At 37.8% G+C, this 15687-nt stretch overlaps 1 protein-coding gene across 18 annotated transcripts in view; it reads right to left on the reverse strand.

Annotated features, from left to right (window-relative positions):
• Positions 1-15687, reverse strand: part of SYNE1 (spectrin repeat containing nuclear envelope protein 1) — a 320180-nt gene that overhangs the window by 118867 nt on the left and 185626 nt on the right. For 17 of the 18 annotated variants that reach the window (XM_030022683.2, XM_030022698.1, XM_030022689.2 and 14 more), the window contains 11 exons: positions 14561-14686; positions 12852-13028; positions 10783-11048; positions 7851-10011; positions 7122-7459; positions 6310-6454; positions 5085-5303; positions 3894-4156; positions 2108-2273; positions 1339-1494; positions 973-1125 (listed from right to left, as the gene is read on the reverse strand). In XM_030022683.2, coding sequence (XP_029878543.1) covers positions 973-1125; positions 1339-1494; positions 2108-2273; positions 3894-4156; positions 5085-5303; positions 6310-6454; positions 7122-7459; positions 7851-10011; positions 10783-11048; positions 12852-13028; positions 14561-14686 — 4170 coding nt within the window. Of the gene's footprint in view, positions 1-972; positions 1126-1338; positions 1495-2107; positions 2274-3893; positions 4157-5084; positions 5304-6309; positions 6455-7121; positions 7460-7850; positions 10012-10782; positions 11049-12851; positions 13029-13506; positions 13890-14560; positions 14687-15687 lie in introns of those variants that run through there. The other variant, XM_041125450.1, reaches the window with a different exon arrangement.

Below are 15687 nucleotides of genomic sequence, written 5' to 3' on the forward strand. Positions count from 1 at the left end.
GCACTGGCATAAATGCAGTTGAGGGAACATTACTAAATCTCCAGTGACAGAGAGTTTTTGTCTATGCAACACTGGAAAGCACATTTCACTGGCATTCTGCTTAATTACTGGAATCAAGGAGATGCACCAAATTTAACAGGATATATTTCAGTGACACCTGCTGCAAAGTAAATGCTATTTTGGAGCATACTGAGAGCAACTCATGAAAATAAACAGGTAATTTTTTACATACCAGACATGCCAAATCTTCTCCTATGCTTTGCTTACTTTCAGACAGTAACTTGGTCAAGTTTATCTTTGACTAGTTAAAAAACTAAACCAAAGCCCCCAAACTTCCACCTTCAACTAACCCTTCCCCCATCTTTCCACCCCCCAAAAGGCCCTACTCCCATATGATGATCTTAACTTAGACATTACACTCAGTACAGATGAGCTTTTCTGAGTGTGCAACATACCTAAGGTTAAGAAAACCCACAAAAAAAAAATCCAAGAGTCCTTTGCATTACCCTTAACCGCATCAGTAGCACTTTACCTCATTATTGCACCAAATGATACGAGATGGACTATTGGCTAAGTAAATTCTATTTTTTGCAAGTAAAAGTCTACTGTAAAGAATGGTCTTTTCAATACAGACTGGGTGAAGGAGCAGTTTGGGAGCCTCTTAGGCTTTCCCAAATTGCAGTCATACTCATTATTTAGAAGAAATAGCCTAACTTTGTCCATCTGACTTGCTTTTACTCTCAGCTACTTCCTCCAAGTCCTGTTACTCACTCAAGTCCCTGTATGGGCTAGTTTGCAAAGAATATAATTAAAAAATCTCATCAGTCAACCCTTATTTCTGTCCATTCTTCTGTTGAACTACATTAAAAAAATGTGTCATGTAAGTCTTCACAAATACAGCTTTGGTATGAAGTGAGCGTCCCAGTTCAGAAGAATTTATGGTGTAATCAAATCAGGGAAGCCTTGTCTTACCTTCTGTTCAAGTTTAGCTTGTGCTATATCGTTTGTTTTCTTTTTCAGTTTGGAAAGAATGGCATTTAGTTCATTTGCTATCCCCTGGATTTTCTGACCAAACTCTTGATTCAGTGTTTTGATCTGCTGAGTTTCTCTTTCTTTGGTTTGAATCTGTCAACAATAAGAATACAATTCAGTAACCAGAAATCTCTCCTTCCGAAAGGAAATTAACTTTCATTTAACTTACTTTAATTTGAACGAAGAAGGTAATAAAACTACTCTATGTTGTCATAGTTTGACCACACTTGGATACTGTATTTCACTAAGTTATAAAGTCTAAAGAAGGGCTATAGATCTGTAACACATTTATCTGCTATGCTTTACCTGATCCTGTACAGTTACAAGGGCCAGCCCAACTTCTGCTAGGTGAAGAGAGAGTTCAGAAGGCAAAATGGTATACAGCCCCAAGTACTTATTCTGTTGCTGTTCAGCCATTTTTTCAACAGCCTGGCGATGAGTAGTTACTTCACCAAGGAGAGACTAATGACAGAGAAACAGTATTGTTAAGAACAATGGGAAAAAACATGCCTCTATAAACTTAGCAAATGCAGATGTTACATGCAGCTTGCAACAAAGCTAATTGCTTTCAAATTTTTAATTAGTTCATTAAAAAGAATTTTATCTTCAGATTCCCTGGATTCTCGTTTATGACTGTCTGTCCAGTTCTCTGTTCCTGTGTGACCACACGTATATGGAATATGTCAAGTTTTCAACACCTCCAGTGAAATGAGATGATTTTATTTTGTTGCTTCCCTCCCCGCCCCAAACTGCCAAGATCAAAATGTCACATTCTGTCCATTCACATTCTACAGTTCCCCTATATTTTAGACGAGAGGAGAAAAATTACTAAACAATATGCTAGCATGTAAAATTGCATAAACACAAATACGTGAATATATCTTAAATATCTTTAAATTTAGGTATGACAGCCCATCAGCTACTTCATGCTTTATGAATTTGTCTAGCGGCTTACTCAAAAACTAATGAATATCGTCTAATCTGAATACACGGTGGTTTTGAGCTGATTAACACTCACCAGCAGATTACAATGAAGATAAATATTGTAATTTAGAAATTGACAGATTTGATATACCTGCAACTCCTGAAGTTGAGTATCCACTTCTGTATCAGGGCTTAATAAATATTCTTTTGTTTCCTGGATCCAGGACTTCACAATATTAATCTCTGCTTCAACCTCCTCACGCTCCTTCAGCTCCTGTTTCACCATCTTCACACCTTTTTTCACTTTCTGTTGCATACTTCAGAAACAAAGAAACAATAACTATTTGTGAAGAATTAAGCAAAGTCTAAAAGCTTTGCTTGTCAAAAAGTGAATAATAAAGATAGCAACTGATAGCCCCACATCCAGAGTAATAAAAAGTGGGGCAATGTTGCAACAGACTACCAAAGCAGCACACTTAAATTTCTCATGTTCATTCTTCAGTTCATTCCTTCTCATTAGCAGTTTTACATATTTTGACATCAAGCACATAATTCTTTTGAAGAAATGCAAATGTTTACAATACAGACACCTACATCTGAGCTCATCACCACAGACTGCCCTTATTGTCAGTGGGGGAAGCAAGCAATTCTAGGGCATGATTTAGGATGATTCATCATCATTCTAAAAGAAACTTCTAAAATAGGTCAAAAAACTGCATCTTAGACCTGCCTATTTCTCTCCACTAATTAGAGATCAAGAATTAACCATTTCAGATGCGGATATCTATAGTCTAAAATAAAGTGAGACAAATTCTACCCCTATTGATATGATTTGCATTGGCAGAATACCTAGGATAAGGCATGGATCAAACACCTGAACACCATTTTTGATCCAGGGACCTATTTCCACACTTTCACTAAGACAGAATTTCCACACTTTCCTTAAGAACTTGGATCTCCTGTAAAAAATAGAATCTTTTTCAGACGAGAGCTCTGTGAAAGATCTACAGGACTTCTTGTAGCTCTTATGTATGTGACATGGATAGTACTTTGATATTCCCATATTTGACTTATGTTTGTATAACATTTCATAGCTGAATCATGCCTTATTTACATGAGCGCGAGATCATCACAGACTCTACTTCTTAGAAACCAATTCTAAGTGAAGAATGGAATTGCAGAAGTGCTAATATCTACACATTTTCTACAGGGTTGCTATTCTACTGGAATCAGTTACACATGCACATAATGAAGTTTGCACAGGCTACGTGCAGGGTTTATAGATTATTAATTCTCTGTCTCTCTCCCTCTTCTCACTGTGGAGATCCAGTTAATGGCATCTTAGTGCAGTTATGAGGTGGATATGAGTCCTGAAACTTAGCCATAAAACTTCCTGGTTTACACATGACAGGGAAACATTTTAGATTTAGATAAACATTCATATAACCACAGATTGAAATGTTAAGGTATATTTCAGTTGCATATGCACTAAATTCCCCTGTAAATTTCATAGGATACCTACTTTTGGTACCTAAGTGCTTCCAACACAGGAAACAAAGTGATAAACTAATCCAAACTTAGGATACAAAAAGATAAAAGGTCACTCTTAATGGCAAGATGCAATGGAAGTGTTTAAAATCAGTTATAACTTCAATGTAATTTATAGAACTCTTACGTAACTTACTATTATTATGCAAGGCAAGAAGTACATATGCTAAAATGCATACTCCTGCTGATGGGAATAAAAAATGGTAAAAATGTATTTCAAAATTAATTAAAGATAATTTAAAATTAAAGCGACGCTTACTTTAAATATAACAACTCATATTTATTTTAAGCACGGTAATTGTTAATGATTACAAAAATGATACGTGCACTCTTATTAATGAATTGTAAGGTACCATTTTTCTAGTGAATCTTTTAAAATATTGCCTTACTTGTGGCATCGATCTTGCATTGCTTTGATTTCTTGCATGACTGGTAGTTCCTCCTGAGATGGAAGTTTTACTTCCACATCCTGAAGCATGCTGACAGTGTGCTGTTTGAGCAGGCCCAATGACGACAGCTGGTGCTCCACCTCTAGGAGGAAACTGCTGTGGTAATCCAGGAGTTCCAGGAGCTCTGTCTTGGATGCCTTTTCCACTGAACTTTCTGGTAAGCGACCTTGTAGCTGATCTATTGCTATGGTGGCTTTCTGAATCTATGGAAAGAGATGCAGTCTTGGCAATAATGAAATTAAAAAGAAACTATTACAACTGATACCAAAAGGTGCTAAACCCAGTGCTGTACATTCAGATGCTGTAAAACAGTTGTGGCATAGGGCTTGTGCAGCAGTCTCTATAGCAGATATAAATCGATGCTCCAATGTGCTAGATCTAGCTAGCTGGCACTAGCTCTTCACAGTGGACTAGGACTTGCTAAGGGATTTTTTTGTCAAGTGATAACTGGCTCCTCATGTTTTTTTAACATTTATTATTTTTATTGCAGTAAGACCAGAACTCTATACCAGGGCAGACCTGTATTTGACACAAGTCATACATTTAACAAAAAGATTATCCCCATTCCCAGAGAACCTGCAATCTGAGCATAAAATAATGGACAACAACAGAAAAAAAGAGTCAGGTAGGATATAAGGGAAAAAAGAGACACATGATTGGTGAGCATTGACAGGTTATAATATCACTGTATAAACTTAGAAATAGCAACTTCATACTCCTCAGGGGAAAAAACAAAAGCGGGGAAAAAAAAGGAAAAAAAGAAAAAAAGGGGAAAAAAAGGAAAAAAAAAAAAGAGGTTGACAATCTAGAATAGACCATCTGGGGAAGTGAAACATAGAGGAGAAGATTCTGAAGAAACACCAGAAACCAAAATAACTGTGTATTTACTATACTTAACCAAAATATCTCTGTATTTACTATACTTGTATGCATATAGAAGAACAGTGCAAACCTTGGAGGCAGTGTTTCTAAACCTACATCTTCCATAGCTGTTTTTTAATATAACCTGAGAAAAATCACTGTTATTCCTGCTATCAGCTTTCTCTACCATAAGATGATTAATAAGGCAGTATAATGAGTGAAAACATATGCACAGTTAACAAAGGAGGATTTACCAAGACCAGAAGTTACCTTATCATTAAAGCCCTTCCATTCTTGTACTGCCTCTTCCAAAATTTTCTCTTGTTCTTGGGCTACATTCCGGAGCCGTGTCCAGCGCTGCCAAACTGTTGTCATGGATCTACTTATAGTTGCCTTACTGGCATCATTGCTAACTTTTTCCAGCTGTGAAGCCTTTTCTTCTAGGGCTGTGATCTTCTCATGGAAAGAATTCACTACAGACACAAGAGTCTGAAAAAGCAAAAATAAGCACTGTTTTCCTCTTTTACAACACAACTCATAACTATTCAACACACTTGCAGGCAGATGAGCCACTTTCATCCACTGCAAACAAAGAGCAGGTTGCTGAGTGAGGTTGTTAGGTCTCACTGTATTTTTCATACGCAATATATTAGCTAAAGCTACTTGAAGGACGTGGTCCAAAATGCAACTCTATGGAGGCAGCAGAAATCTGGTGTAATCAGTTTTTCTTTCCCCTGCTAGCCCCTCAAAATGGATGGAAATGAGTATTCAGGACCCTTCTCATAGCAAAGACTGACTTCTATTAAAGTCTAAAAATGAAAGAAGCAATTCAGGTGTTTAAGCATACATTTATGTCATGTTTATCTTTACTGCCATTTTAGAGGTCCAAGCATATTAGGATGTTCTCATGAAGCTGGCAGACATGACATTACTCTTAGGGGAGATTCCTGCCTCCACAGAGACACAGCTGGACACCAGGCAGGATGTCTGAAGTGTCACTAACTGCCTATATTAAGGCAGCTGATTAGCACCCTAAATACTAGAGGAGAAAGTAATTCTTTTAAGTTACATTTCTTTCTTTTAGATTAAACAAGAGTTAATATTAAACTCCAACCCTTCCTGTCCTAGCAACACTATTCCATGTGATCTGAAGTAGATGGATGTTTCCATTGATCTGATTTTCTTGTAGGGTACACAGTTTGGGGGCTTATGCACCCAAGGCTTTTAGGAACCTCCTGGTTCCTTCCAGTTCTCTACAGTCATAGGCACATAGATAGACATTAAGCTGAAAAGTGATTAAAAACATCTCAGTCACCCCACAAATAAAATGCGTGTTCTGCACAACACAAAATACCTCTTGGTGTCCTACGACACAGTTAAGTGCTACAGGAAAAGATCTAAAAACTCAAATTCAGGTTGCACAGGTAGGGACCTACATAACGTACATTTATTTTCACTGAAGGAAAAGGATTACATATAATTTTCAGTACCTTACCTTATGTGTTAGCAATTTCTCTTCTGCTTCATGAGAAGAAGTAGCTTTAGCTACTGAGAATTCAGATAATTTTTTCTCAGCCTCATTCATCACTTCTATAACCTTCTGTCTTGCTGTCTGGTACTCCTGCCACTCAGAAGCACACCTTAAACAAATACAGTTCCAGAAAGAACAATTTAATGCAATACAAAACCATTTGAAAACCAGGAATATTGTTGCCCCTGGTTTTCAATGTAACTGCTTAGTTTTGCTGTTACACAGTATTTTCCAAGAAAAAGAAATATTATTGGGAAAGAGCATACACAGAAGCATATACTCCTGATTTTGAGCTGTACCTTAAAGACACAGCTGGGCATTTAATACCCTTTGTTTGACTTTTCCTCAGTGACTTTGCCTAGGTTGTGTTTTAAGACCAATCAAACTTTTGGAAACCAGAAAATTCAGGAATAATAAGTAACATAGTTATGCTGGTTAAAAAGGTATTTCCTTTTAGTTCAAAATGTCTGCTTCAATTTAATTTGTTTCTGCATAAGTCTTATGCCAGGTGAAATAAGGGACAATCATTCCCTATTCTTCTTCTCGGTGCTGTTCCAAGCTTTATATAATTTTATCATAGCTTCCTTAGGATCACACATCTAGTCAGTCAGTGGCAGAGGAGAAAACAGAATCCAAGAGCTCTGAATCCCAATATTCACTTCTCTCATCAGTAGCACAAACATTTTACAAAACTCTGATTAATGCTGTGATCTCTTTCTTTCATCACCAACAAGGTGATCTTAAAATGAAAGGAAAAAAAAAAAAGATTAATATACCTTTGCAACTGCTCTTGCTGGGTTTTGGCTTCTTGCTTTGTCCCTTTGGCCTTTTCCTCCAATGTAGCTACATTCTGCATCAGCTGCTCTCTTGCTGTGGCTTGGATAAAGGGCTCTATCTCAGACACAAGGCCCTGCAACTCCTTCATATGATTAGTGCACTGACTTTCTGTGCTGAAAAATTCAATGTGGTTCCTTAGGTTCTCCTCAGAGTTCTCAACATCAAGACCATTTCTTGCTAAAAGGAGAAATTCCTGAGCATCTTCAAGCCAGTCATTTGCTATCTGCACCACTTGGTAGTATCTTTGGCAGAGGCTATATAATTTATTCAAGGTAGCCTGAAATAAAAGGGAAAATTATACAGAGGGTCACAGACATAAAATTCACAGCAGCAACAAAAATATCCTCTGCTGAGAATGTGGATTTTGCCCATGCTTACTTTCTTTTCCCTTTATTATATCTAAAATACAGGTCCGGAGGGACTACATGGAAGTAGGTTTTGAGTGAGTTTGCACTTCTACATGCAGGTATAAACGCATATTAAGGAAGACTTTTCTCCCTTCCCCCCCAGTCATCCATGACAACAGGCCACAACCTACGTCATTAAAAAAACCCAAACAACAGGATTATTAAAATCAATCTTTTCATGATGATTACAAACATAAGGCCACAGAGAGATCTTTCTCAGCTTCATGAGAAAGAAACTAATGACACTTCGGGTGCACTAACCTGTCTCACGTGTATAGCTTCTTGAACTTCACCATCTAATTCTGTCAGCTCAGCAAGAGTGTTTTCCAGGTCAGCAGGTATCAACTCCTTTGCTTTCATATATCTCTCTTTCTCTTTATTGCTCAGTGCATTCATTATTCTCAGGCTTGACTGCACTTCTTCCTGATGTATCTGAACCTTTCGGATTTCTTCTTGGATGCTTCGCAGTTTGAGGTCCAAACTTAATGTTCCATTAAGTTCTGTTTTCACCCACCTCAACCAGTCGAGTGAGCGGCAGATTTCTGTCTGGAAGTCTATGCTTTGCACAAGTCTGTTCTCGCACTCCATCACGGTGTCACCAATGGCCGCATGCAAAGACTTTAGTTTCTCTTGCCAAGACTGAACTTGGTGATTTGTTGTCTCACGTGCAGATGAGTCAAGCTGAGGAGAAAGGGCTTCTAGATGTTCAGTTATTCGCTTCAGAATACTCCCCGAGTCTTGCAAGCTGCCCACCAGAGAATGGTATATTTTCAACTTTTCTTCTATTGGGAGCGTTTCTTCATTTACCTTAATCTGCTCCTTCTTCACTGTCTCTAGTTGTGCCTCAAACTGCATACACATTTTCTCATGCTCCTGGCATGCTTCTATCGTGTCTTCCAACAGGCTGATTTTCTGTTCTATTTGCCTTTTCAACTTGTGATACAGCGTGACAAGTTTTAACATCTCATCTGGTTGCCATGGCTGACCAGTGCTTCGAAAGGCCTCCTTCTTCTGGTTTAGTTCATCCACTGCTGCACCAAGGCTCACCACTTCACCTAAGAGATCTCTGTAGGCCTGCTGGAGTGACACAGCTTCTTTGGCTAAAACAGCACCTGGAGCTTTGGCCATGTTAATAAACTGATCTTCTAGCTCAGTCAGAGCTTTACTTGTCAACTCAATCAAAGAAGCATACTCTTTTCTGGCATAAATTGCTTCCTGAACCTTATATAATTTTTCTTTTGCCAGAGCAGTGACAATATTGAATTGCTGAGGGAGAATGTTAAGTTTTTCATCCAGATAAGAATGATCCACTTCATTAAGTGATGGTAGGATTTCTTGGCCATCTCTTTGCAGTGCAAGTAACAGATTTTCATATTCTGGAGATTGCTCAAGAATCTGTTGATATTTTGCCAGTTGGCTGTATAGTTCAGAGTTAGAATTCATTACATTGACTTCTGGGAATGTGACAATATCAGCTTGTTTTAGCCAATGGCAAGCTTTATCCAAGTCTTCTTTGAAATATTTCCTGGAAACTATATTTTTCTCCAGTTCTAACAATCTCTGGTTACACTTTTGTAAAACAGTGTCATACACATTCTGTAGTTCTTGCAGTTTACCTAACACTTCGCTCTTTTCTTGTTCTGTTGCTTCTTTCATTAAATCCCTTCCTTGAGCCCACAACCCTGTGACTTCATTTTGATAGGCCTTCAGGTTAGCCTGGGCATTCTTACAAGTCCTGATCTGTTTGTTCACATCTTCTGGCAACAGACAAATGTGTTCCGGAAACGTTACCTTCTTCTCATGCTGGTGAATTTGGTTTGTAGCCTGAAAGACTGCCATGAGAAACTGGGTCTTTTCAGACAGTGCTTTGTTCAGGTGCTTTCTCCTCTGGCCGACCAGATCGCTGAGACAATCTACATGGTGCTGTGCATCAGAAAGTGCTTTCTGCAGCTCCTGCCTTTCATTGAGCCCTAGGTTGGCCATCACCCTGTCAGCATCCTTCACAAGTGTCTTCAGAACAAGCTGTTTGGCTTCAAGCTCACTGCAAATGGTAAGATGATCCATGAGAAGACTCTGAGCCAAATCTGGAGGAGGACTTTGTTTAAGAGCCTCTGAGATACTGGGTTGCTGCTCCTCTGCCCATTCCATTAGTTCCTGAAATTTGGAATGCACCAAACTGAGTTCTTCTAAGGTTGAAACAGAAACTTGAATTTTCCTTTTGACAAGGTCCTCCAGCTGAGTCCAGCGTTGCTCAAAATGACCCAGTTGCTCCTTTACTAATTCTTTGTCATCAAGATTCAGATGTTCCATCATCTTCTGCTTCTGATCTTTCAAATCTTCCAGAGCAAATCTCCTTTCCTGTAGTGCCAGTGCCAATTTTTGCAAAGCTTCAAGGTGCACATTTGTACTTTCAGCATCAGATCTGTTATCAAAATGGACAGGGCAGAAATGGATTATTAGATACTCTCTCAGGACAGACTTTCAAAAGAGGTCAGGATGAATTATAAGCCCACTATATACTGAAATCAACATGATACAAATACCTACCGTTTTCAGATTCTTTTGAGGGTACCAGTCTTGAATGTTAATTTAAAAGTTTAACATTTTTATTCCTCTCCCTTTCATCTGCAATATGGTCATCAGGCTGACCATACAAATTAATATGAATACTAGAGCATACTGGTTATATTACACGTATGAACAACAACATGTACTGAGGTTGAAGTGAATCTTGTTCCATGACAGTGATAGCAGCAGTAATAGACTCTTACAATTTTATATACAGCTGGTGTGTTTATGCTATACAAAGCAGCTGCAATCATTTAGCAGCAGCAACTAAGCTTTAATGTAATAGTCTAATAAATACAATATCACAATGAAAAACACACATGAAACACAGTAAACACAAATGAAAGAGTTCAAACAAAATAGTCAAAATTCTTGAAATATCAGAAAATGCTATACCCTGAGATGGGATCAATCAGTACTTGCCTTAAAGACAAACACTGAAGATCTGGCTTCTCAAACTCTCTATTTCAATACAAGTATTTGACCTATAATTAATAAGGCAGGCTTGCTTTAATTAAGCATGGAAAAAGGGATTTTTTGTGGATCCAACTTAGGGACACTCTGTAAATAGCTCTTTCAGGGTATATGCACTAAGTCAGCTTTGCACATGCTACTCCTTTTTTACCTAGCCAGGTTGTCCCACTCCTTTGTGAGCTTTTCCAAGAAAACTTCAACTACATTCATGCGATCATGGTAATCTGCTGTCCTCTGCAGATCCTCCTCCCTCTGTATGAGCAAACTGTGTGCCTGAAGGCAGAGGTCCAGCCACTGGTTGCTCAGTTCTCCTATTTCCTTGTGTTCAGGTGATTCCTGTCCTTGGGTTAGTTTGTTCATCTTCTCAGTCACAGAGGTAAGAGCTGACTGTTTAGACTGCAACTTCTGACTGAATTCCTGAAAAAGATACAAGTCAAAACCAATATGGTGACACCTTCTCAAAATTATAAGATGGAATTTAGATAAAAACTCTGAAATAAATAAATTGTGTAAGGACTCATTATCTGCCGAGGCAAATGCTGCGCAGATTTAAATAGGAAGAAGTGCCTTCTCCCCTCCCCTAACCTCCCTTCTCATCTTCTCAGGTGAGGACAGGTTGGTTATAGATGTGAAAGCAAACCAGAGCAGCTTCCAAGTGCCAGTGATAAACAGAAATCATGATCAAGTCACACCTTGTTGTCCAGGCTTCTGTACTAGCACAGCTCCTACCATACACTAAAACACGCGAGATAGTCTGGGTGTCACGAGAATTCATTTTACCAGTATTGTTTCTAGATCATTTTTTCCTTTTCCTTTTTCATTAGAGACTGAAAATAAGAAGCAGAGTCCTTGAGTCAGTGAGCCCCCACATCCATACTTTGTTTTGTTCCTACTTCTATAATAGCAGCCATTATCACTATCATTATTGAAACAAAGAATGATTATATAGGTATGATTGCTATTGGAGCTTTAAATTCCAGTAAATAAGAGTCCATCTGCATACACATTTCTTACTGAATAAGAAGTCACAGAGAACCCCCAAAAAAGAATATACAATATACTGACAACTAAAACTAACCAAATATTTTTCAACACTTACTCACTGTCCAGGGTAAATATAATCTTTTCCCAAACTCTAGTTCCAATAACTGTAACTAAACAGCCATGCCCAGCTCCAGCACTTTCCTGGGATGATGCATTTTCACTGAGGGCTGGTAGGGGTTCTGCAGAAGAGATGTTACTGCCCAGCTCTGCCTCATTCCTCTTTGTGACTGCTTCAAATGGAGCTAGGCATCTTCCTTTACCAGGGCAAATTCAAGGAAAAAATACACATTGTGCCACATCTGACAGTACAGCAGGTGCCTGCCTTTCCTAATAATCCAAAGTTCCTGACTGAAATAGTGAAGAAATACAGACTCCTGCTTCTTCCTGGACTGTAATGATACCTAGTGTAACAGCTTTCAGTCCACATTGTGCTGAGGAATCTTCAAGGGCTATGACTTTGTTAAAACACTTGTGTAGAACAGACATGAAGAGGAAGTGCTGTTTACTTTTCACCTAACTCCTGGCATATCAGGAAAAGAATACAAGCGAAGTCTAGACCAAAAATGCAAACCCCAAGCATTTCATCATTTAATAAAGAAAAAAATCTGTTTTCCTATTTCTTCTTGTTACTTTACTGATGTTTGTGATGTGTGCAGAATAACCATAAAAATTCTCTCTTCTGCAATGAGTAAGAATGAGTGAAGATCTGAAGGCACTTCTCTCATTATTTAGGGTAAATTAAATTGGGTTCCTATCATACCTATTCTCCAGTAGTTTTCAGAGTCCAGCAACACTGAATAGTTTCCTAGACTAATTTTGAAATAGATCTAAATAATTTAGAAGTATTGAAATCAAAGAACTTAAGCACAAGTTGCAGATCTTATCTTCAGGTCCACTGTGATCAGCAATTAGCCTATTAAAAGTGAAGACAAATCAGAACAGTAGGCTTAAAATTGTCTACTGTTAAAAACACAAAGCCAGAAAAATATTAAAGTACAGTGTTTTGCTTTCTGTGTCACCCTGTAGCATCATTAAGGGAACACTTTGTCCTCTGTCTTCTCTGCTCTTACTTTGAATATATTACCAATTGTATGCAATATGTGCATATAATATGAATTATCAGCCAAAGGATGAACTTCTTCCTTACCTTCTGTTCTTAATCCAAAGTCTCCTTACCTTAACCTGGAGTACCATATTCTGGGCAATGTTCAGCTCCAACTCTGCCCGTCTCCTTTTCAAATTCTGTAGTTGCTGATCTGCATCCTGGAAATATATCCAGAGCTCAGCCTTCATTTGTTTGATCTCTTCCCAACCTTGAGCCAAATACTGTGAGTGCATTATCTGTTGCTCAATCTAGAAGAAAAGAAATGAAAAGGAGTAGGAATGCTTTAATGCATCTATTTTTGGAGAATGGAGGATGAATACCATTCTTCATCTGAGAACAATACTGTACTAAAGCAAATTTGTGCACTAGATTCTGAAGGGGCTAATAATATCCATAAAAAGAGTCTTAACCTTCAAAAGTCATAAAAATCAGACCTATCAAAGGAAAGCTGTGGAGAAAAAAAAAAAAAAGAATTATCGTTCACCCTTGAGAGAAGCAAGTATATTTATGAGTGTGTGTATTTCAAAGTGTTCTCGGTCTTCTGTTAAAGCTTAAATTAACTGTATAATTAAGTCTATTGCATGCTAAGAATATTGCTGGACTATGCCCTACATGCCTTCACAATGACCAAATAAAAGCTTAAACTAAACACTTTCATTTAATTTGCTTAGCCCAGTTATTTTGCTTACATGCCTTTAGTAAAATGCCAATAAGAAGAATGCTTACCGGATCTGAGCCCATCAGTCACCTTAAACCAATAGACACACAGCTTCTTTTGCTCCAAATACAGTAGCAGGGCACCTTTAAGGTTTAGACACTCAACCAGCTTAATATATCTCAGCACTGTACTGTCTGTGATCTCTTAAAAATGTTTCACTGCTTTATATATAAAAGGAGAATCTTATTCTGATGTTTGGGATGCTTTTTAGCTATTCAATATTTGGACTGCCATTTGTTTATGGATTACTTGGATTTATAGAATTTGCTTCTCTGGTATGGAATACTGTTACTATATATATTAGATTTTTACTCTTGGTAGAAGTAGTTTCAGAAGTTTGGTTGTGTGTGTACGTGAAACTAAGTTTTTCATGTTCACAACAACAGGAATGTTCATAATGTTTCTTTTCTAATAACTTATGTTTATAATTTTATTCTAAAACCAAGCATTAAGCTACTTTAAAATTTTAAATTGAGGTACACTTCTATAAATAAATATGCTGAAATAGATGCACTCTGATTTATGAAATGAATCATCATAAAAATATGATGATTATAATTAATATATTAGTATACCCTAATAAGAACATGAGTCTACTGTTGAATAAATAATAACAGCAAAATATGTCTAAGCTTTAATAAAATACAGAGAAGAACAGATTGAATTGTATTTTATGAAAACAAGTAATTTGGATCAGGTTTTCTTCCACAGAACGTTATTTGTGTGGCTTTAGACCAACATCTTGTAACATTGCCTAAGTACCTTTAACAACCTTTCTCATGTGTATTTGCATTACTACCAGGATGGCAATGTGTTGATTTAATAAAAAATAAAATAAAAAATAATAATAATAATAATAAAAAAAAACCAAAACCAAAACAAAAACAAAACCCCAAAACCAAACCAGAAAGAGAAAACTATTTCTAAAGGAAATACTTAAGATGAAAGTAAGAAGACATTTCTTTAAACCATTACCCAATATGACCTTTTCAAAAGAGGACAAATCAAGGCAGTTAAAGCTCTAAATAGGATTAAAAGCAGGTTGTTGTGGTTATCTCGTACCGTATGTTTTGTTTGTTGAATATCTGTTGCTGTACTCTTCACTGTGGCATCCGACAGATCACACATGGAGCACAGAAGATCCAGGTATGTATTGGCCTGCTCCTGCAGAGCCCGGAAATGTTTTACCTGAGGGAAGACAATCCTCAAATAAACTCTGAGAATGTGGAAATAATCTCTTATTTTATTACAATCTTGCATTTTAGAATTTTTACTTTAACTTATTATTTCCAAAAGATGAAACACAGAGATACACTATTTTATTAGGTAAGTCTGCTCTGTCATAGTTATGGAAAAGAGTAACTCTTAAAAACTTGATTATCATCCAATTATCAAAGCACTTAGTGACATATGCATTACCTAGATTATTTCTTTATAAATAAAGCATTGGATGGATACACACAGTTTCAACAAGGTGACTTACTTTCCCAAGGTGAATGGGAAGCAGGGCTTTATCCAATTATTAATGCGTCATGTCCCTATACCTATAAAATTCTCCAGTGTCTGACAGATCATGGGGAATCCAGCCCAGTGGCACAACACACTTTCCAACACATTCCGAAACCCTTCCAATGTCCCGAATATCTATGACTGCCAAGATCAGACAACATGATGCTGTTGAGGGTTCTTGCTCTCCACATTGCCCGTAGGAGCTCACCTCTCCCTATGAATTTTCCTCATCCCAAAAGAAAATGAGGACTCTGCTCTCCTCACCTGTGTGCTGCAGTTCTGCATGTCACTGGGAAGGTGCTGCCCTGCTGGCCCCACAGTCACCCCCCGCTCCCCCCGCCCCTGCAGAGCTGCCATCTGTAGTATTTCAAGGTCTCTACTAAGCCACATGGTGGATGAGGCAGTCCTGAATTCCAGCTTTTTTAGTAGGATACCAGTTTAATTTGAAATCAAGGTACAAATCCAATGTAAAATACATTAAGTTACTAAGAATAATCAAGAAGCAGGGAAACCATTCTTAATGGCTAATGTGGGCTAGAGGCAGTTCTATGCTCTCAGGCTGAAAAATTGTTTTAATTGCCCGCTAACAGACTCTGTGTCCATGGTACTATGAAACCAGGTCTCATATAGGAACATTAGTAGACAGATGGGCAGTTGGACAAGCAGAAAGACACAACCTC

Source organism: Aquila chrysaetos, chromosome 8, assembly GCF_900496995.4.
Source record: "Aquila chrysaetos chrysaetos chromosome 8, bAquChr1.4, whole genome shotgun sequence".
In the NCBI taxonomy this organism is placed as follows: domain Eukaryota; kingdom Metazoa; phylum Chordata; class Aves; order Accipitriformes; family Accipitridae; genus Aquila; species Aquila chrysaetos.